The sequence below is a fragment of the Giraffa tippelskirchi genome, chromosome 12, assembly GCF_054371585.1.
Source record: "Giraffa tippelskirchi isolate mGirTip1 chromosome 12, T2T-mGirTip1v1.2.pri, whole genome shotgun sequence".
NCBI lineage: Eukaryota > Metazoa > Chordata > Mammalia > Artiodactyla > Giraffidae > Giraffa > Giraffa tippelskirchi.
In genome coordinates, this window is record NC_137286.1 from 96,857,288 (window position 1) to 96,881,414 (window position 24,127).

The window sequence follows — 24,127 nt, forward strand, 5'->3', positions numbered from 1 at the left end:
AGAAAAATTGATGAACTGTAATTCATTCTGCAAATACATTTTTGCCGTCTAGCATTTTTTCTTTTCTCAATAAAAACTTAGTGGAAAATCACAGTGAAAAAGTAAGTTCTAAAGTAGTTTCTTAGAAAAATTTTTACCTTAAAATTAAATAAAAAGGAAAATGTTAAATGTTTGCTAAAAACTGAAAAGGAGCTGTATTCTTATGAAAATGGATCTTAAAAGATTCAGATTAAAATGAAAAGAATATTACTTCTTCCCTTGCAAACTGAGAATATGATGCCAGCTAACATTTACTGAGTACCTGTATGCCAGGGGCTGGTCTAAGTGCTACATACAGTACTGAGTCATTACATTTTCAGGGCTGGTGCGATTCATTACCCTCAGGCTACACATGCTGAAATGTAAACAAAGAGCTTAAATACCTTGCCCAGTTCATTCATTAGTTCGTGGCAGACATGGTGCTTGACCCAAATCTGGCTCTGAGGTCCTTATTTTTAATCTATTTTCTTGACTGCTGCCATGCAAGGGCTGTATATTATCTTTATATTTCTTTCTTTTTCTTAAAATGAACTACTTCCCCTAGCACATCTTTGCCCCCAAAGATCAAACCAGCTACCTTTAGATTGTGTTTCTATTATATTTTTCATTCTAATTTATAAGTGTAACCTAATTTTGGTGCTTGTGTATGTCTATAAGCCTGTATGTGTACGAAGGAGTTTATATATATGAGCCGACTCCTAATAGAGAGGGCGGCGATTTTTGTGAATCCAAAATTGGGCTAGCTGAAGCCGAACTTAAAGGTACGAACTATACTCCTTTCTCTGTTTCTTTCTAGGTAATCAGCATATCCTGAGGCTGAAGAGTTAAGCCAATACATCGAGAAGCTTTAAAATGCTGCTAAAAAAATCACTATTTTATTTGAACTCTACTCAGGTACAAAGAAAGACAGAAATGTTCCGCAAGCTGCTACGTCTTACCAGGTGCATGGCAGAGCTCCGAGGCGGATGTGGCTCAATAAGCAACTGAGATGGCGTTTGTCCAAAGTTCTGTATCTGTGCCTCCATGGCCTGCAGGGGAAGAAGAGTGATTGTCACAATCAGTATGCATCAACGAGAGAGGTCAACACACTCTGACAACGCAAAGTGTATCCCAAGTCAGCCATGAAAAAAGTCCAGAAAATTCGCCGGGTGCTCTTCTCCCAGGGTGCAGAATCATCCAAGTGTTAGTATTTTGTAGACAAGCTCTGCTTCTCCTTCCAAACATGCTTCCGTTAAGTCGCTATTCTTATTTATAAGCTGGGGTTAAATGTGGAAATGTTATCCTGTGAGTACATGCAAGCAGCTAGAGACCAGAAAACACTCTGAACACTAAATACAACACAAATACCTTAATAAAGTCCTTTGTAAGAAGGAACGTATGGGGATCTCTAATGAAATAAGCTTCTGGAATCTTAATGGGAAAAAAAAGAATGAAACATAAAGTCCACTAAGGATACAAGATAAAATACAAAAAAAAAAAAAAAAAAAGGATACAACATAAAATTCAAATAAGCATGTGTTCTAATCAATTCAGAGAGTAATAAGTAGAAAGAACATTAAGACTTCTGTATAGTAATCAAATACAGCAAAACTTTCACTACAAAAAATACAGTTTAGTGTCCTATGCTATTCTAAGATATATTCTGAAATATTATTTATAAGCTATGAATTCATTCCTCTCAAAAATCTTCTGAAATTTTAGAGAGAACTAACCCAAAGAGGCAATAATTCTTGGGGCATCCTGACCTATGCAATATGTCATTAAAACCTATGCAGATGGAAATATTAATGAGACTTTGTGATTTCCAATGAATATTTCTAGATCTCAAACTGTCTGAAGTGTATAATATGCCTTTTTGGTGTACATGTCAACGAGAAAATCTTAAAAGAGATTTAAGTATTTCTTCTATATATAAATTCTACAACCCAAAACTGCAATATATTAAACCAGACTAACAGAAATATTTTTTCTGAAATATTGTTAAGTATGTAATTTAAGTCAATAAGGAGAAGCACAATATTTACTATGATTATTACTCTGTTACCATGTTAATTTTTCCCCTAAAATTGTGTGCAGTTTGGTGGCACATAAAAGTGAAATACGAAAGTCATTGCTGAATGTTTGGGAGTCAGGTAAGTTGGTAGATGGCTCTTGCCACAGCCCTGCCACTAATCTCATCACTGTCTTCAATTCTCATTTATAAAGTCTTTAAATTTAACAATCTGTCCTCCTGGACTGCATTTCAAGAAAATGTTTATCAATAAAAGTGTGAATTTTCAAATTTATTAAGAATATGAAACATGAATGCATCATTATCTGCCATATTTAGCAAGTACATAAATGGGGCTTTGGCTCTTTATTTGCAGAGGCAACAGGATGAATTACTAAATCTCTTTAAGTACTGTCCAATTTTAACATATACATTTATTTGCATGGTGTCCACTCACATGAGAACTCTGACTACCAACTAAATTGTGCTAACATAGATAACATCATACTTCATCTCCCCAAAGCAAGATTTATGATTAGAAAGAGGGAAAGACTATTTCTGGTTAGGTTCACATTATTAACAATAAATTCTGAGAAACATTTGAAAAAAAAAAGTAGGAATTGCATTGTTAAAGCTGCCCTGGTTAGAAAATGTCCAATACCTAGCTTAATGCATCACAAACTAAATATAATGATATCTACTATTATTTGTGTTTTTACTCCTCCAGATAGAGGACCAGGGAGTGGGAAGGGAGACAGAAGTAAAACCAAACACATTTAAATCCCTAGATCAGTGCCCTGCATTTGAGTAGGTAGCTTTTAAATGTTCACAGAAGGGTTGAATCAATAAACATGCTTTTCTTGACTTTTTTTCCTGAAGGGGAACTATTAAAATTTTATTAGAAACTGTTATGAAACTGACTTTATTTCTAGAAATCGTCTGTACAGTTCGCTCTAGTGGGTCCTGCCACTGATCCTTTTGGATTGAGGCAGAGTACACATGCACATATATATACCTTAAATGCTTCAAATGGCATCAGGGTGAATTTTAAGTTGTACTCAATCTTACCTTTTCAATAAGACAATCTGTTCCCAACATTCAACATTTATTTCTTTTAAGACTAAACTGAATTTCTCTTCCCTATGATCTACATCACATGCTTTCATGACCTAAAGGTTCCTAGTTCAATATTTATCTTTTAGCTATCATGTAATCCTGTCCTCCAATAATTCCTTACCCTTTGAGTTTAAATTGATCAGGCCTTTCTAATCTTGAAAAAGCATGTTGTCTCCTCTAAGTCTATTAAAATGTTTGAATGGTACATGAGCACCTACTGATTTTCTTGACTGGCTCCTCCACACTTAGAAAGTAATCAAAGTCTTCTTTTTCACCAAGATGGGAGGTACTACTGCTGAATATCGTTATTGGGCAAGTGGAAATCTGTTATATTATTATTTTTATATTATTCTCTCCACTTTCATATGTTCGAAGATTTTGATGTTTTTTTAAAAGTGATGCTGAGGAGAAAATAGTTTTCCATGGTCAGGTTGGGCTTTGAACAGAGATACAAATAAAACTACTCTAGAGCAGAAAGGGGTGGGGGACTGATGAATTTTTATGGTTTCATTTCTCTGTTACTAGCTCATATTTTTGATTGCTTATTTCATTTCTTTAAACATATTAAATCTTTTAAAAATAAAAAAGGGAGGGAGGTACTTTCTATGGGCACGTGCCTGGGGATATACACAGTCCATGCTGCAACTTATGAAGCATAAAGATTGAATAGTTGTTCTGATGGAGAGGAAAACATCTCCCTTTATGCTAACCTTGGGCAGGGTTTTAAATCCTTCCCAGATGTCCTAAATCATAATCAATGTCCTCCATATTCTCATAGCATATCTTCCCCTTTATCATGGAACTCAACACAGAATTCTTTATGTGTGTCTGTTTGCTTAGCCTGTGACTCTCTGCAGGTTAGGGCTGTTATTTAGTCCTTCCAAAAATGTCTGAATACAGAAGTGGGGAAATGGTAGGGCATTTGGGAAAACCAAAATGGAGCCTGAAAAGAGAAAAGCACAGTAGCAATGAAAACTTCAGAGCTCTTTATTCTTACAACTCAATACCACAGAAATAACTTAACAAACATCTCTTGAATATTTACTCTACACCAAGGCATACAAACTCAGACAGCAGACTGTCCCCCAGAAGTTTTCAGCCCATAAGGACATGAGATGAGGACATCAAGGTGCATGTTAGGGAGGATCATGGATGAGGCCAGCCCAGAGGGCCAGGGAGCCCCTAGGAGTGACAATCAAACTCAGGTGGAGGATGGGGGAGGGAGAGAAGGGCTGTAAGGACAGGGGCTTCCAGAAAAAGAACAAGAGCTGAAGTTTGAAGGTTAAGTAGAAATTAGCTGGTCAACATCATAAAAAAGAGCTTTTGCTATATGGACTTTTTTTTTTTGCTATATAATAGAATTTTCCCAAATACATCAAGTAAAAAACATCCAAACAACTACTAAAAGTTAATTATAACTTGGATTCTTTCTATAGTATCAGAAATGGGATCTTAAAAAATTCAACATATTTCTATTTCTCTATATATTGCTCTGCATGGGTCAGAAAGACAATGTTATTCGTTAAGACATGTATTTATTCAGCACCTACCATTCTAGAGATCTCTGATACTCACCAAACAAAACAGATAAAGATGCCTACTCTTGTGGAGGTTACATTCTAGCCAGGATGCCATAGGGGCTTACGTTCAGCCAGATGTCGCGTACTGGCATCCCATGGGCTAGATTCAGCTCACAGGCACGGTTTCTATTTGAGTCAACATGTACAGGTTGGGAAATTTCATACAGTAAACTGGGGTTTTTTTGGCTTCTCTCATAAGAATCAGAAGCTCCAGCATGACCCCATCATCATTCCTGTGTGGCAACACTCGGCCGGAGCACAGAGACTCCTTTTTAAGGCCCATCGCTCATGTGACCTGTGCAAAAACTGTAACCTGGCCCAGCTTCAATACTTTATCCCTTGCCTGACCACTATAGACATTAGCATTTGTGAATCCTTTTAAAATTGAATAACAAAACTTTAGTTTATGTTACAAAAAATCTATTGCATTATGTATATTGTCTATTGTCCTTTTCAGTGAAGAAAGGGTAAATTAACATTGTATATGAGAGCTCATGATTGTGTAATATGTATAACACACAGGTGCTTACACTTGAAACACAGCAAAAATCAACTATACTTCAATAATAAAAAAAGAAATAGGTATGTTCTAAAATTAGAGGGTAAAAAGACTGCTTTTAACACCTTGGGGGAAGTTCTAAAACAGGAATTCTGCAGGGAAAGGCAGAGAAGGAAAGGAAAATGTGAACCAAATTATGCTTAGGAGGACAATGTAAGTACATCTGAATGGTACATATGATTTTCAGATTTCATACACACACATGACACACAACTCAGTTTTACCTGCTTACATGGAATATAAAGCTCCTACTAGGGAAGGTTCCCATGAGCACTGTTTCCCTCTCGTCCTCCCTACTTTCTGACTGTTCCTCTCCTTAGTTTTGTTAGGACCCACCTGTCAAATTACACAACTACCCTGCCCTCACCCAGCTCTCCTGTGTGCGCGTGCTCATTGCTCAGTTGTGTCCGACTCTTTGCAGCCCCCACGGACTGCAGCCCACAGGGCTCCTCTATTCACTGGGTTGTCCTGGCAAGAATACTGGCGTGGGTTGTTATTTCTTCCTCCAGGGGCTCTTCCCCACCCAGGGATCGAGCTCCAGTCTCTGGTGGCTCCTACAGATTCTCTACTGCTGAGCCACCTGGGAAGCCCCATCCAGCTCTCCCTTTCCCCACTTACTCTCAACAAGCTCTCTCTAGTCTTTCATCCTCCCCACAGGTCAGGGAACTGTATATGCTGGGTGTCATCGATGATGCCACATACCAAGGTGCCCAGTTGGGGGGTAAATGAGTGACAGAATTGACCCCGATTGCCAAAGAAAGGAGCCCTTTTTGTAATTCAACCTCCTGAAGAGGGTGGCTTTTTAAATTTGCATTAAGAGGCCCTACAGTTCAGTTCAGTCGCTCAGTCATGTCCGACTCTTTGTGACCCCACGGACTGCAGCACGCCAGGCCTCCCTGTCCATCACCAACTCCCGCAGCTTACTCAAACTCATGTCCATTGAGTCAGTGATGCCATCCGACCATCTCGTCCTCTGTCATCCCCCTATGTGCTTGCAGTAGCTGTGACACAAGCCTTATTCCTCTGACCTGCTATTCTTGCTTAATCGTTTTGTTTTGTTTTTCCTTCTTGCCTTTCCTCTCAAGAAAGTTCTACCTCCTATATGAACAAAGATACAAGTTTGGGATTAGAAAGAAAGAAAAGAAAGCAAAGGCGCTCAGTCGTGTCCGACTCTTTGCAATCCCATGGACTGTAGCCTACCAGGGTCCTCTGTCCATGGAATTTTCCAGGCAAGAGTACTGGGAGTGGGTTGCCATTTCCTTCTCCAGGGGATCTTTCTGACCCAGGGATGGAATCCAGGTCTCCTGCATTGCAGGCAGATGCTTTACCCTCTGAGCCACCAGGGAAACCCAAGTTTGGGATTAAATCCTCAGCAAAGAAAGTGAACATGCTGTGGTGCATGTGTGTTGCATGTCTGCCCATTAATACAAAAAACTTCATAACCAAGGTACAAGGAAACGTGGTGACAGTTAAGTCAAACTTCAGGATGATGTTCAAATTAATGGTAAATTCAAAACACTCTAAAAGACAAACGTTAGGTGAACAAATGTGCTTTCTCCTTCCCTCTGTGTAGTCTGGTTATCTACTTACGCTTTCCCTGGTATGCATCAGATAAACACTTTGATTAGTCTCCTCTTTTCCTCAGTGAGGATGAATTTAGCTCAGATATATTTTTCTCTGATAAAATCTTTACAAGTTCCAGTCTTTTTTTGCAAATGTTAATTTAGTATTGTCTTTCAGATGAAATGCCATCAGGTCTAAGTGCCATGAGAGAGATAGTAGGAGGAAGCTAATAAGGTGGGCTGTCAAATGACCTGTTTTATATCCATTTTCCTTGGTTTGTAAAATCTTTTAAATGGTTTTCAAAAAAAAACAACCCAGCATTTTGTAAAGTACTATAGGCTATGCTATCCATAATGCAAAATATCAGATTATGTCCAAATTACCAATCATCAGCAAATTTCAGAAAATTTAAGAAAAAAAAGTAAAAGCTTGGGAACACAGAAAAAGATTTTCAAAAAATTTCCTTAGTGTTGTGCTTATCTCAGTATACAGCTCTTATTTAGAATGATTTTATTTTAATGTTTGAGAGTGGATATTCTTTTTTTACCTTTAACCAGAAAATACAACTTCAACATATAATACAATTAAAAATATATATGTGATTTTTATCACTCTGTTCTACCTCCAATTCTACCAATTCTCTATCAAATAGGAAAAATATGGAATTCTGAAAGCCTGAAATGATAAAAAGAAAGATTACTTAATGGCAGAATGTATTTTAACTGATAAGCCTTTGCTTCTGGTTTATTGTTGTAATAAAACAAGATCATATAAAGCATTACTTTTTAATGCTGGAAAAATAGGAGCAAAATAAATCAAGCAAATAATATCTGCACTTTATTATTTCTTGCCTTATAAACATTTAACTATATAAAAAATTAAAATGCTATTTTATATTCAACCTTCTAGTTTTTCACAGAAACTACAAAACAGAAGAACCAAGATGTTTCCTTTGTTTTAACAATCAACTGCATTAAGGCTAAGCCTATGCGTGCATGCGTGCTCAGTCACAAAGTCTTGCAGGACTCTGCAACCCCATGGACTGTAGGCTGCCTACACTTGCCAAAATATTAGAATATTTAAGCAAATATTTGATAACTCAAGCAAAAAGGACCATATTTGCTTAAACTATCAGACTATGTTAGAAAATATCTGAGGAAGGGGTTCCAATTTGCTCATTTACTTGCCTCAGTGCTTGCTTTTATTTTTTTGGTATAAAGCTGATATATATATATACATATATATATATGTATCAGCAAATTTTTATATACACATATATGTGTATATATACATTCTTTTGGTATAAAGCTAATACATATATAAACACATATACACATATGTACTGGAGATATCTCTTCCTGCTGATTCCTACACTTCCTCCTTGGAATGATGAATTATAAGGATATTACATAATTGACTTAACAAATTAATGTGAAAAACAAACACCATATCCTCTAGACAAAAAAGCTCTGTCTGGAACATCTAAAAAAATATATTAGGTCAGTGCCACAGGTGGCAAGCTCACTCAATTTTTCTGCTGAAAAATAAGTCAAAACAGGTAGAAAAATCCATGTATTTTAATGAGAAGGTAGTGGCTGTCCTGCCCTGAATGCCTTAAATAAGTTTGCTCCAGAGTGGTGGCTCACTCAGGGCACAGAGAAGTGAATTGGATCAGCATCTTTGCCCCTGGGCGATGGTCTCCAAGGACCATATCGCTGGTACTGGGTTTAGCCTCTGATTAGTTGGGACACAAGATAGAATGAGAAGCATTTATTGTACATCCCCTCATTGTCAGGTCACAGTTTGGCACTGGCTGTGTTGCAGTTCTCTACCTAAGGCCACAGGTTTTGCCAGGTGACTAGTTCCCAGGGCTACTTCTGCCAGGTTCTGGCAACAAGCTGCCTTCCCTTACACCCTCAAGCCTAGGCCCGGTAACCAGATGTTAACCCCAGGGAGCTTCACCTTCCCTTGATTATCTCCTTTAATCTGCCCCACATTTTTGTAAATAGGACTATTTTTAAACTCTTGATTATCCCTTTAAAATTTGTTAAAACTGTGGTAAGACTTACCACATGAAATTTCACAGTGTAAAATTTACCATCCTAACAATTTTTAAGTGTACAGTTCAGTAGTGTTAAACACATTCATATTATTGTGCATATTCTCTAGAACTCTCTTTAGCTTGAGAAACCGAAACTCTGTACCCATCAGACAACTGCTCATTTCACCTTCCCCCAGCTCCTAGAAGGGCATCCCTAATATCAAGGGCTTCCCTGATAGTTCAGTTGGTAAAGAATCCACCTGCAAAGCAGGAGACCCTGGTTCGATTCCTGGGTCGGGAAGATCCGCTGGAGAAGGGATAGGCTACCCATTCCGGTATTCTTGGGCTTCCCTTGTGGCTCAGTTGGAAAGAATCCGCCTGCAATGCCGGAGACCTGGGTTCGATCCCTGGGTTGGGAAGAACCCCTGGAGAAGGGAAAGGCTACCCAGTCCAGTATTCTGGTCTGGAGAATTCCATGGACTATACAGTCCATGGGGTCGCAAAGAGTCAGACAGGACTGAGCAACTTTCACTTCACAGCTCCTGGAAACCACCCTTCTACTTTTCCTCTCCCTGATTTTGACTATTCTAAGTACCTGCAATCAAATAGTAATTTGTCTTGTTGTGACAGGCTTATTTCACTTAGCATAATGTCCTCAAGGTTCATTCCTGTTACAGCATGCCTCAGAATTTCCTTCCTTTTTAAGGCCAAATAATATCCCATTATATCTAAATGGCATACTTTTTTCATCTGTTCACCTGCTGATGGACCCTTGGATTGCTTCTACACTTTGACTGTTGTGAATAATGCTGCTATGAACATGGATATGCAATATATTCCTTTGAAATCTTCCTTTCAATTCTTCTGGATATATAACCAGTAGTGAATCTGCTAGATCATATGGTAAGTCTCTCTTTAATTTTTTGAGTAACCTCTATATTGTTTTCCAGAGAGGCTGCACCATTTTACATTCTCATAGTACTCTCAAGGATTCCAGTTTCTCCACATCCTTGCCAACACTGCTATTTCCTGTTTGTTTGTTTGACAGTATCCGACCTAGTGGGTGTGGAGTGGCACTTCACTGTGATTTTGTTTTGCATTTGCCTAACAATTAGTGATGTTTAGACTCTTTCCCTGTTCTTCTTGACCATTTGGATATCATTTTTCAGAGTCTTCATTATCCCTTTGAAAGGGCAATGGCTGAGATACATACAGTACATTGATGGACACAACTAGGATTAATATTCAGGTATAATAAATATGAAAAATGCTGGCTAGCTTTTGCTTCATTTCCAAGTAGGGCTGACCAAAAGCTGATTACACCCAAGTAAGATTTTTGTTGAGGATTTAGAATATTTGAGGGATAAACACTGTTATAAGCTTCTTCGGGGAGGCCATGGAACCTTTTTCAATCTATGCTTGTTAACCCTCAAAAAAAGAACTAAAACATTCTGTTCTGGATAATTTTCAGATTGACCTGGAAGCAAGAGTTTTAGCAGATGAGTTCTTAAGGATGCCTCCAGGTTTTTGGTTCTTTGCCCACTTTGGGGTTGATCATTCAATAGTACATAGTAGAAGACTCAGTCCAGAAATAGTTAATGATATGCGAGAGGTAACAACAGTACAATAGCCATGCCAAATTCTCCCTTGATGAATAAATTCACATAAAGCAAACTCTATGCTGGCTGATTCAGGAAATGGAGGAGGAAGGAGGTTGAGGGAAGGCAGTGGGGGGAAGGGAGAGTAGTATCAGTGGTGACCTTCTTCACAACACAAAACAAATTCCCTTGGAGTGTCTGATCATGGAAAGACAATAATGAAAATAATAAAGCTGAAATGGATTTGTTTGTTATGTCAAAAGATATGAAGACTAAGGTTCACCAGGTGTGGGTATAAACATTACAAAATGAAATCATACACTTTAACTAAATTAAATTCAAATTAAAAACAGTACTGCATGTATTTGGCAAAACAAAATGCTCTTCTTTGACACAAATGGGAAACAATAATTTAGATATACTATACTGAGATCAAATGGCTATAAATAGACTCATTATCAATATGTTTTAAACATTTAAAAATGAGTCCTAAACATCTAACTAAAATGGTTAGGTACTTTGCTTGAGTAATACCCACTTCAAGAAACTGAAGCATGCACTATGTTTTGAATAATTGTTAATTTATGCTAAGGTAACAACTGTGTAATATAACTGAAATCTATGTTAATTGAAGATAAGGAAGTCTCTTCCAGCTATTCCTATTACAAACAGCAGGCTGCAATTTTCACCCTTCTTCCTTGTGTAAAATATGACTTTAGATGCTTGTAAAAGCATTTGCTGTTAATTTCTGAAAATCAATAATTAGCACTTCTCAGCACCACACAATAAAAAAAACACAAAGAGAGAAAAAAAGCATATCTCACATAAATGACATACCTCTCACTTTGACTAAGTGCATTATTTATGCTTTTCTATGGACATTTGATGACTATGGACTAGCTAAGGACTGCAGTAATTAGAAGGAGAAAAGATAAAGCTAAATTAAAAGATTTATTCACCAATCAAAATTAAATGTGTATCATTAATTTTCTTGATACTAATTTCTATATAGAAACAGTATTCATTGAATTATCTCAATGCATGCCTTATTGCTATGGATGAGAAGCACATTAACAGATACATTTGAACCTATACTCTTACTAGATTTAGGGATCATAATATTCTTGTTGTTCCCAAAATGATTCTTTGAATGTAAAAAAGACCCATTGTGTATTTCTACTCCAACAATTTAAAATGTATGGCTTTTCCTTCTATTTTAATTTGGCTTTTGAGTTTGTTAAGATTTTCAGCTCTGTAAAATTTCTAGTAATTATAGGAGGGAAATGAAAATGGTTTTAAGAAATATTTATCAACCCTTTTGTTGATCATTTGTTATCATGCCTCAGAACAGTCGCCTAGGAGAAGAACCCTGAACATCCCTCATCTGAAGACAATTAGGCATCACGGCACCAGTAAATAGACAATATTGTTCTACAACCCACTCAAGAGATCCAGGAGGGGGCGGGTGTTAATATCCCTTGTCAGATCAAAGAGAGAAGTCAGAAATGAGGGAAGGAAAAGACTAGGAATAACAGATTCTCAGAAAGAATAAGCAATTATTATAGAGGCCATCAACGTTGTCACGATAAATACCTTCATTTACATGATCAAGATGAGAAGTGGGTTCATTTTTTTTCCTTATAAATTTTATGAGTTCCTTTTCTAGGAAAGTCAGCATTGCAGCTGTTTTGGTTAAAGACACATTTGTCTTGCTGGTTCTTGACAGCCCTATCATGTCAGTTCTCTGCAGTAGCAAGGAATGTTTCAGCAAGAAAATAAAGTGAAAACTGAAGAGATCTATTCTACTTCCTATGGGCATATTTTCACCATAGCAGATCCAAAGGAATGCTTTGTTATCCCTGTCAGATTGAAGAAAGAAATAAATGAAGAATATATAGTCTAAGACTAAGAAATACTGGTAACAGAAAATTAGACTAAAAATACCACATTTTTATGACTACTTGTAATATCAAAATGTATTTAATGTTTTGATATCCCCAGAATAAACAGATAAATGAGTATTATATGTATAAATAAATACTGCATGGTCTATATGTTCTAATAATTTGCCAGCAAAACAAGCCTTTTATGGTAGACTTATATGTTTACCTCTCTCAAAGAGAAGTTATTCAAATCATTTTCCAGTTTGGCAGTGTTGACTACAGATATGATGATACAGAGAAATAAATTATTAAAACAGAAGTTCTTCTATGATACTTCATTTAATTATGTTTGGGGGTAGTAGTAATCAATGTCTAGGTAGTGCTTCACAGTTTACAAAGTATTTTCACATATCTTTTCACATACAATCCTCAAATACAGTCCTATGAGTTAGATGTCATTTCAATTATCATATTTAAGTGGTTAAAAAAAGTACATTAAAGTGACTCCCTTATGTCACTCAAATAATGATGCTGGGGCTGTGATATAACCTGTTATCTGATGTCCACCTTTCCATCATCTTTCATTGACTGCTAGGGATCAAACAATGATACTCTGAGGCAGACAGGCTTGACTAATTATATTCCTGATTATAACAGAGATAATTTTAAGAAACAATTTTAGAATATTTTTCATTCATTATAAGAGTAAAGGACAAATGAGAAAAAAAAAAAAAAAGGCCGATAAAGATTTCTTAAAGTTACCTTAAAATTTTCTCCACAGTTACTGAAGTTTTACTGAGTTAAAAGTTTTAATAAATTTAAAAGCATAAACAAAATAGAAAATCTTACAGTTTAAACTAGTAAAATGGATATGCCAATTAAAAAGCCTCTTACATTTTAAAGAATCATTTTGGGAGTAAGAAGACTATCATCTCTAAAAATAAGTAAGGGACTTCCCTGGTTGTCTAGTGCTTAAGACTCCACGCTTCCAATGCAGGGGCATGGGTTCAATCCCTGGTCTGGCAACTAGGATCACACATGCTGCGGTGGCACAGCAAAAAAAACCAAACCCTAAGTAAATACTCTGTTATTTTAAAATTCCTAGAGAACTTTTTTTTCCAAAATAAACTTGCTTGAGCCCTCTTCCTGGATGTTCTGAGATACTCTTGGGATGGAGGCAGAGACGATGGAGAGTGGATGGAGCTAGAAGACAGTGGAGGACAGGGAAGCCTGGCGCGCCTCAGTCCATGGGGTCGCAAGGGGTCGGACATGACTTAGCGACTGAACAACAGTAGCACAGTGCTTCCTACACTGTAATGCCTCAAACAAGTCACCAGGGGATTTCCTTACATTCTGATTTACTAGGCTGTGCGGGGGCATTGCTGAGAGTAGAGTATGAAGTTCTAACAAGTTCCCAGGTGATGCTGATACTGTTGGTCTATGGACCACATTCGAGTAGTAAGGAGTTAGAAAACCATGGGACCAGATAGAAACCAGAATAGCCTGTTTCTCATGTAGGTCATAGGATTAAGTTTCTCGGCCATCATTTGGGGAGTAAAAACATAAAGCAAACCACATAATTTTATTAACATGAAAAAATAAATATGAAAAACACTCATTATCATGCTTGAAAAATACTGCTTAAATAGATGAGCTCATCTATGAAAAAAAAGTGTCTAGAAGAGTATGATAAAAGCTCAGGCTTAAGACAATTTAAATAATACCTAATATCCCACAGATCCAGTGTTTACATGTTATGAAGAGCTTGGTACCAAAACTGTTCTGTCATGTTTCTGCCCAGAGGCTGTCATGATAAAGTTTATTATCAATTACTGCTTTACAAGTATAAAATAAGTTAAGCTGTCATATTTTTCTCAGCCAGAGATCCTAAGCTGTCAAAGAATGTCAATTTTAAATCTGACATAGAGAAGAAAATTATCTGTTATTCTGACCTCTAATTTCTTGACATTTTAATGCTATAATTGCTGTGGTTAGTGCTGCTTCATGATTTCACCTGTCAAAGAAGAATGAATCAATAACCTTAAGACATTTTTCGAATTTTAGCCCTAACTTCAAAGTTCTAGGTAGACTGTGAGATGTATATATATATGTGTGTGTGTGTGTGTGTATCTTTTCTATTCTTTTTTACAAAAGGGACATATGTAGATTTTTGGATATTAAATTTCTCCTTTAAATCAGCATTTGGTTAAGGCATTAAAAATTATCTTCTTTAGGCTAGTTGGAGCTTAGTATAAGATAACTGCCACCTTCCTTTGGTTTCATCTTGGTGAAATAGAGTGATTTCACATTTAAAAATACTAAGATAAACTTTATCAAATAAAAGGAATGCACTGAACTCAACAAAAGTCTCCACGTTTTGAACACTATTTTTCCCAAAAGCCTCTGTCTGATCATTTAGGTATAAAGCAACTCTCTCAAATCACAGCATCACAAAGCAGACCTCCTGGAACTCAATGTTGATGTTTTGATGCAAGGCAGTGTGCCTTGCAGAGAGCCTCCTCACTGCATACGGGCAAAAATGACCACCAAATAATGACTATACTATACTCTGTTCCGCTTATCCACAGGGTTCTTTCTTGTGACAGTAGATGCCTAGATGCTTTTATGCTGGGAAACGTACGTTTGGTATTATCCCTTCTTTATGGAGAAAGCAATGGAAGTGGAGGGACACTAAATGACTTGGCCACATTAGAAAGCTCACAGGATTCAGGCAGGTTCTCATCTTTGCAGTTTCTTAAATATTAATACAGAATTTATTTTGTGGAGATATGTTAGTTGTGGAGTAAAGGAGGTGAGCATGGGGAATGTGGAGAGGGACGACTAACTCCTGTTCCTTGCACGGTCATTTCATCTGTCGTATCTACAACGTACTAAGTGCTTCCCGAGTGGTGTTAAAGAGACAAAGCTGTCTTGAGTTGACACAGGGCCATTGGGTAGGACGGGCTCCCCAGGTGGCTTAGTGAGCACACAATCTGCCTGCCAATGCTGGAGACACAAGTTTGATCCCTGAGTCAGGAGGATCCCCTGAAGGAGAGCATGGCAACCCACTCCAGTAATCTTGTCTGGAAAATCCCATGGGCAGAGAAGCCTGGTGGGAGTTGGGCATAACTTAGCATCTAAACCACAAAACACTGGGTGGGTCAGGGCCAGTGCTCTGTTAGGGTGTGCGTGAGCCCATGCTGCTGGCGGAAGTAGGTAACGGTGTTCCAAGCACACGCTCTCTCACCTAGTATTTTGAGAACTGACAGAAGAGTTTTTGGGTGAGAGAGGTGGGCGAACAGCTTAGGTAGGGAGGACATTCATGGCACTGAGTGACTCTGGGAACTTCTCTAATGGAACCTCAGCGTTCAGCAATTATGCCCTCAGACTGGGAAAGCTGGAACCCCTTCCCAACAGGGTTTTTTTTTTTTTAATTACTTTCTTTCATGTAATGTTTCATGGAGATTTTCTACAGTTTGACAGTTAAGTACAGTTTTGGGTTTTTTTTTTACTATCCAAAGCAATGGTGTGTTACCTTGTAGTAGCAGGTATTTTTACAGAATTCAAGTAATAAACACTATATCCATTTAGAAAGTCTCAATCCTAATTCCATTTCCTTTTCATTCTGTCATTTATCTCTTTGCTCCCATTTAAATATGCTCAGTCACTCAGTTGTGTCTGACTCTTTTTGACTCTATGGACTGGGCCCACTAGGCTCCTCTGTCCATGGGATTTTCCTAGCGAGAATACTGGAGAGCTTTGCCATTTCCTTCTTCAATTTAAGTTGGCGACATTTGCTATTTTCAGTCAATTTTAATGCTGCTGTGTACTTTCATTATGCACAATATGCTTAAAATATTTTTATTTTGTTCAAGATGATCAACTTGCAACTTAAGGGCATCATATTATAATGGGTGAAAATGTACACTAAGATATTCAGGAGCAAAAATGTTTATGATATTTAAAAGTCAATAAACAATTTGGAATTGGTCGTGACATAAAAGGATAAGCTACTCCAATTATTTTCTCTCTTTTTCTGGTTCTAAAGGTATTGGTTCTGAAAAGAGAATACAGTGGTAAGGCATTTATAGCACTGGGTATATGTTAAGAGTACATTGTTAAGAGAATAATTAAGCTTAGAATTAGAATTCCCCATTGTGAACAAACTAATTAGATTATTTTGTAGACAAAATCCCTTATCTCACCAACAAATTTTAAAGTATCTGGCTCTTTTCTCACTCATCCCTTCTCTGTCCCTATCTCTTTCTTCTAGCTTCAGGCAATAATTCCATTTTATTGTGCATACAACATGGTAGAACACTACACCTAATAATATGCTTGCAAAGTGTTCTCCAAATATTTAGCCCCAAGGGCTCAAAGATCAAGGATCATGAGGCTCTTCCCTTCCCTTTTCTCTTCTCTGCTTGAAGCCATACAAATAGAGTCATTTTGTCTTTATAGAAGTCTATAAGAAATAAGTTTATGGATGCAAATTTTTCTTTTAGAGCTTTATTTTCCAAATCTATGAGTTTTCCATCTCTAAAATAAAAAAATAAAAAAGCATCCTAGTGACTGGAAATGTAGAAATGATTGCTTGTTTTGCATAGAGCAGATGGCAGATATCTGGTAGAATGGAAGACTGAGATACAGCTTCCTTGAAGCAAGACTCATCTAGCAGCTGGTGCATCTACACTCTTTTCACCTATCTGAAATAATTTTGCGCAACATGCAAGTGATTTAAATAATATATTTTATGAATATTTTCATAAAAAATACTTATACACAAACTATAGCATATAATCCCCAACTGTTAGCTATAAAATTTCAGGGTGAGAATGTGCAGGAATAACATACTATAATCTCATCTATTTTACTGATGCATTTTTTGAGTATTCTGTCTAGCAGGCTGTAGTTCTGCTTTTACTAAAAAAAAAAAGGTACTGGCAGGTTATTTCAATGCGAACTATTCGTATTTAAATATTCAATGCTGCTGCTGCTGCTAAGTCGCTTCAGTCGTGTCCGACTCTGTGCGACCCCATAGAAGGCAGCCCACCAGGCTCCCTCATCCCTGGGATTCTCCAGGCACGAACACTGGAGTGGGTTGCCATTTCCTTCTCCAGTGCATGAAAGTGAAAAGTGAAAGTGAAGTCACTCAGTCGTGTCCGACTCTTAGCGACCCCATGGACTGCAGCCTACCAGGCTCCTCAGTCCATGGGATTTTCCAGGCAAGAGTACTGGAAATATTCAATGAGGTTTCATTAATTAATAACACATAAGGCATTAAGCATTTCAATGAAAATGCTGAAATAAAACAAATAAAAGAGGGATACTAAAGTGCACTGTATATGTCTGCATTTCAGAAAGGAACTACATGGTAGCCTCATTGCTTGTTTTTGACATACAACACTCTCTTTTCCACATTTGTCAAGAACTTGAAATCTATGTTTTATAAAATTTACATTGGAAGGAGATTTATGCAGAAGTAGATGGAGAGCCAAGTTTGTGTTGAAGGGATGGCAGAAATTTTCAGAATAATATCCAGCTTATTACCTACCTCCCTCAGCACAGGGTCAGTGATACTGTCCAGGTTCACAGAGCCTTCATAGGTTAGGTAGTGAAAAACATTCAGAGCCCGGACTGCTTCCGGTCCTCTCTGCTTGTATCCAAATACAAGGTCAATCCACTGATGAAGTTGGCAAGAAACAAATTCACTTTCCAGGGCCTGAAATCAGTCAAGAAAGAGATAAAGAGACCATGAAAATTTAGTAAATCTCCTTTCTTCTTAGCTTGAAATATTCTATATAAATAAGTAGAATTCGTTCTTTGCCCTTCTGTAGTTCACCTGTATGTGTCAGACCTATTCTTAGAAATGACAAAGTACAACCTCTAATAAAACACAGACCTAAAAGATAATTTTCTTTTTAACTATTAAATGTACTCTTGACTTAACTGAATATGTGATATGAATTTTAACATTAAACAGATTTCTTTAAAAAGACACATTCATGTTTAAAAGGAATTTGAAATGCCTGTTTTAATACCATTCATAATAACTTCATTTTTAAACATTAGTTTCAAAGTAAACAATTTCATTAGAAACTTTGATATATATTTACTTTCCTGCCCAAAGTCTTCAAATTTACCTCTAACACAACTAAAAGGGAATGGCCTTCTGCTATGTGTTAACTCTGCTATTATACTGTTTGGGAACTGCTGGGTAATTTTAGGTATTTGCTAGCCAGTGGAAATGAATGCAAATTACTGAGAGTTAGGGACTATAAGAAACTTCCAGAAAGAGTCATGAAAAAAGAGAGGCCTTTTCACTTCCTGAGAAGCCATTATAAGCGTCACAGAGGTACCCTGGCAGGTAGGCACGGAGCCCTGGTCACAGCCGGGGTGGAGCAGTGGCCATCACACTGTGGCTCACTAATGCCTCTCACCTCCTGCCCTCACTCATCATCAACTTCTTACTGATTTGAAGGGCACACTGATTTCAGCAACATGAAGAAAAAGCTGTAGCACTACTTTCTTAAATTTCAACTATGCAAAGCCATAGAAAACAATTTTTGCAATTACAGCTATAACTAAATATGTAAATGAAGTTCTTCTTTGGCTGCACGCCCCCTGATTTCGAAGGCATTGAAACCAGCTTGGAATTCAATTAGTAAATGGTTTCTTAAATTAGTCTTTTGATAATTATAATTCATTTTTTTAATCTAAAAAATGTCTGAATGATACTTTTTAACTTTTCCTGTGATCACATTTTTTAAAAATCGTTTTATTCATTTATTTATTTTTGGCTGTGCTGGGTCTTTGTTCCTGTGTAGGCTTTCCTCCCCCTGCGGTAAGGGGGAGCTACTCTCTAGTTATGATGAGTGGACTTATCATTGTGGTGGCTTTTCTTGTTGCCAAGCATGGGCTCTAGGGCGTGTGGGCTTCAGTAGTCCCAGCTCCCGGGCTCTAGAGCACAGGTTCAGTAGTTGTGGTGCACGGGCTTAGTAGCTCTGCGGCATTTGGGATTGTCTTGGATCAGGGATCGAACCTGTGTCTCCTGCATTGGCAGGTGGATCCGTGATCACATTTAACTAGTAACTTATTCCCATCAAACTCTCTTTTTATTTATTTAAAAAATTTTGGTATTTTGTTTACACCGGTGATTTTGAATGTTTCTCATTCAGAAATATAAACAGATTTTTTAAATGGATAGCTTTCATACTAAAACTAAACTGAATTTCTATTCTCTGTATCTCACTGGACAAAATAGTTCAGACTAGAGAACAAGAAAAGGGATGAAAATACAAAACAGACATTGGTTAAAATCCCATATTGATTATGTCTATCATATTGGTTTGGTCAATCTGTATAAATGAGAAGTCAGTAATTATTCAGTGCATGTGCAATAAATGAAAGGACAAAAAAAAATGAATAAATGGAAGTTCATTATAGGGTAGCTATAGCACAAGTCTGTTCACTGGAAGTCAAACAGTAGTGAAATTCTTTAAAGGAAGATCTTACCAACATAATTACATAATCAGCTCAGCAGTAACCATTTCAAATCAGTCTTGTAGAGACTACTAGACATATTTGGAAGAAAGGGTCAATGAAATTTATTGCATTTGAATAAAATAATTATTGAACTAAATGCCTAATCCAACTACGAGGGTTGAAAGCAATGATCATTCTTTCCTAATTTGAGTTTTAAAACATTTATTTAGTATCTCCAACCGCTACTTTCGTTTTCCTCTGCCATGGGCAATGGTATAAAGTGTTTAATGTTTCTCCTTTTGTGTGCATGCGCTTTTATAAAACATTACTCACGTAATTTTTTTTTTACTTTTTTTTACACACACACATTTTTTTGGTGTGTATTTTTGACTCACAAAAAATGGAGTGGGGTTACAGATTTCATTGTTTCTTACTTTCTTCACTTAGCCTTGTTTTTTAGGATCTAGCTGTGTGGCTAGGCATAGCTAATCCACTGCTTTCGGGGGCTGCTCAGAACTTCCCCAGCAGTGAGCACTAGACTGCCTCCAATGTGCCATGACACAATGCTGTGATGAATGTCCACTCCTGCATCCCTGTCTGACTCTTTATGAGAATTTCTTTGGGACTTATAACCTGGAGTAGGACTGATATATCCCTGCACTAGATGCACATAAACTGAGTCTGAGTCATTAGTGTAGACTGGCTGTTTCTGTCTCCACTTCCTCAAGCAGTGCATGAAGGTGTGTCTACATGGCCACAACCCTACTGACAACTGGTATTGTCCAGGCGCTTAATATTAGCCTGTGTTACAGACACAAAACAGTACCTCATTGCTGTTGTAATTTGTTTTCCTCTGATTACTGAGGGGTTTCACATGTTTTTAATATGCTGTTGGCCATTTGAGTTTCCTCTTCAGTACATTTTCTGTTCACGCTTTTTGCCCATTCTTTTATGAAAGTTCCTGTCTTTACGTTTTTTTTGCAGAAATTCTTTATATATTTCAGGTAGTAGTTTGTCGGCATCAAATTTTGCAATGCATTCTCCCAAAGGTCATATGTCTACTAACTTTATCCATGTTGTTCTTTGTTGAATAGAAATTCTTAATTTTGAAACAACAAATTTTTTTTTCTTTATGTTTATGATCTTGGGATTTTGTTTTAAAGTAACGAAGATAACTTTCCATATTCTGATGTGTCAGCTGTGTTATATTTATGGTTTTACTTTTCATGTGCATGCATGCATGCTAAGTTGCTTCTGCTGCTGCTGCTGCTAAGTCGCTTCAGTCATGTCCGACTCTGTGCGACCCCACAGACGGCAGCCCACCAGGCTCCGCCGTCCCTGGGATTCTCCAGGCACGAACACTGGAGTGGGTTGCCATTTCCTTCTCCAATGCATGAAAGTGAAAAGTGAAAGTGAAGTCACTCAGTCGTGTCCGACTCTTCATGACCCCATGGCCTGCAGCCTACCAGGCTCCTCCGTCCATGGGATTGCCCAAGCAAGAGTACTGGAGTGGGGTGCCATTGCCTTCTCCGAAGTTGCTTCAGTCATGTCCAACTCTGCAACCCTATGGACTGCAGCCTGCCAGGCTCCTCTGTACATGAAATTGTCCAGGCAAGAATATTGGAGTGGGTAGGCGTGCCCTTCTCCAGGGGATCTTCTCAACCCAGGGACTGAACCCGTGTCTCTTACATCTACCTGAATTGGTAGGTGGGTTCTTTACCATTAGAGTCGCTTGGGAAGCCCTACTTTTCACATACTGGCCTTTAATCTATCTAGAGTCCAATTTCACTATATGTGGCATTAGATCAGTTCAGTTCAGTTGCTCAGTAGTGTCCAACTCTTTGCAACCCCGTGGACTGCAGCATGCCAGGCTTCCCTGTCCATCACCAGCTCCCAGAGCTTGCTCAAACTCATGTCCATCGAGTCGGTGATGTCATCCAACCATCTCATCCTCTGCTGTGCCCTTCTTCTCCTTCCTTCAATCCTTCCCAGCATCAGGGTCTTTTCCAATGAATCAGTTCTTTGCATCTGGGGGCCAAAGTATTGGAGTTTCAGCGTCAGCATCAGTCCTTCCAATGAATATTCAGGACTGATTTCCTTTAGGATGGACTGGTTGGATCTCCTTGCAGTCCAAGGGACTCTCAAGAGTCTTCTCCAACCCCACAGTTCAAAAGCATAAATACTTTGGCGCTCAGCTTTCTTTATAGTCCAACTCTCACATCCATACATGACTACTGGAAAAACCATAGCTTTAGACTAGACAGACATTTGTTGGCAAAGTAATGTCTCTCCTTTTTAATACGCTGTAGAGATCCAGTATAATTTTTGTTACTGCAGTAAGTCAGTTTTTCCAATACCATCTATTAAACAAACACATCTTTTTTAAGCAGCATGCACTGTCATCTTTAGTGCTTGTATTTTTGAAACAAAGATATAAAACGTCTACTGTTTACAGTTAATATAATATTCTTCCTATTAATAGAAAAAGCAATACAACCCTTCTTCCTTTTCTCCCTTCCTTCTTTTTGCTTTTTCCCTCTTCTATCTATCATCTACCCACCTATGTTCCTACCTGTCATCTATCTGTCTAGACATGTGTGTGTCTCCAGCTCTTTGAACCTTTTAGTTCTACTGTTATTTTAATTTATCTTTATTTCTTAGATATCTAAATATCTGGTAGATTCATTCTTTTAAGACTCAGCTATTTGTGGACCTTTATTCCTCCCTGTGGGCTTCCCTGGTGGCTCAGTGGTGAAGAATACACCTGCCAATGCAGGAGACCTGGGTTCAATCCCTGGTCGGGAAGATCCCCTGGAGAAGGAAATGGTGATCCATTCCAGTATTCTTGCCTGGGAAACCCTGTGGACAGAAGGAGACTGGAGGGCTACTTCCATGGGGTAACAAAAGAGTCAGACATGACTTAGTGACTAAGCAACAACAATTCTTTCCTGTAACTTTCACAATAAGTGTATAGGTACATCAAAATAATTTTGATTGGGATTATGATAAATTTATAGGTTAATCTGAGAAAATCAATATTAGGTTTTCCCATCCATGGTCTCAGAATGTCTCTTTATTTAAACAGATCATTTTCTAAGTACTTTATTAGATATAGAAATTAATATTTTCTCTATAAAGTGTGGTGTCCCAAGGACAAAAAAACAGAAAAAAAAACAAGGAGGGCCTTGGAATGCAGGAATGGAAAAAACCGGACTCTTAGCACCCTTCCCTCCCCCATGTTGTTAACTATTAATAATTTCAAGTCCTCCTGAGCAGTATAACCAGTCTCCCCTCCTACCTCATCAGTTCAGTTCAGTTCAGTAGCTCAGTCGTGTCCAACTCTTTGCGACCCCATGAACCGCAGCACACCAGGCCTCCCTGTCCATCACCCTACCCCATAGGCTTACTCTTCCCCTGCCCAGTATATGTGCCTCATGCTGCTGCTAAGTCGCTTCAGTCGTGTCCGACTCTGGGCGACCCCATAGATGGCAGCCCACCAGGCTCCCCCGTCCCTGGGATTCTCCAGGCAAGAACACTGGAGTGGGTTGCCATTTCCTTCTCCAATGCATGAAAGTGAAAAGTGAAAGTGAAGTCACCCAGTCGTGTCCGACCCTTAGCGATCCCATGGCCTGCAGCCTACCAGGCTCCTCCATCCATGGGATTCTCCAGGCAAGAGTACTGGAGTGGGGTGCCACTGCCTCATACAAGCAGCAAATGATCCTCAAGACCCCTATCCTGCTCCTTGCACCCTGGCTCTAAAAACGGATTAAGGACACCTGGTTCACCGTTGGCTCTCCCTTGAGCCGGCCAGCTGTTCTAATAGCGTCTCCCAGTTTAATAAACTTTATTTCCCTCTCATTCTGTCTCGTGTCTGGAAATTCTTTTCCAACCCGTGCACGGACCACAACATGAGTAACCTTGGTTAAGTTAATTCCCAGGAAGTTCGTAAATTTTGATACAACTGTAATATTTTAAAAATTATATTTTAAACTCAGTTATAGATGATGTAGAAAAATGATATTGATGTCTATAAGTTGATCATGTTCCTGGTGACTCTTACTAAGTTAACGTCTTTATTTTTTCTTATAGAATTGTTGTTAACTTTGATAACTATACTTAACACCAGTGGTGACATGGGATATCACTGTCTTTTCTCTGATCTTAAAAGGGTCAATGCACACACACACATTTAATATAGATTTAGAATTACTGGGCTATTAGATTATTATTATTTAGAGTGATATTATTACCTATAGTTTTCATACTTATATCC

General features: G+C 38.0%; 1 protein-coding gene across 8 annotated transcripts in view; it reads right to left on the reverse strand.

Annotated features, from left to right (window-relative positions):
* The window catches only part of NBEA (neurobeachin), a 650,396-nt gene that overhangs the window by 24,824 nt on the left and 601,445 nt on the right, over positions 1–24,127 (reverse strand). For 6 of the 8 annotated variants that reach the window (XM_081551834.1, XM_081551833.1, XM_081551835.1 and 3 more), the window contains 2 exons: positions 17,924–18,091; positions 978–1,067 (listed from right to left, as the gene is read on the reverse strand). In XM_081551834.1, coding sequence (XP_081407960.1) covers positions 978–1,067; positions 17,924–18,091 — 258 coding nt within the window. Of the gene's footprint in view, positions 1–977; positions 1,068–1,386; positions 1,450–17,923; positions 18,092–24,127 lie in introns of all 8 variants that reach the window. The other 2 variants (XM_081551831.1, XM_081551832.1) reach the window with 1 other exon arrangement.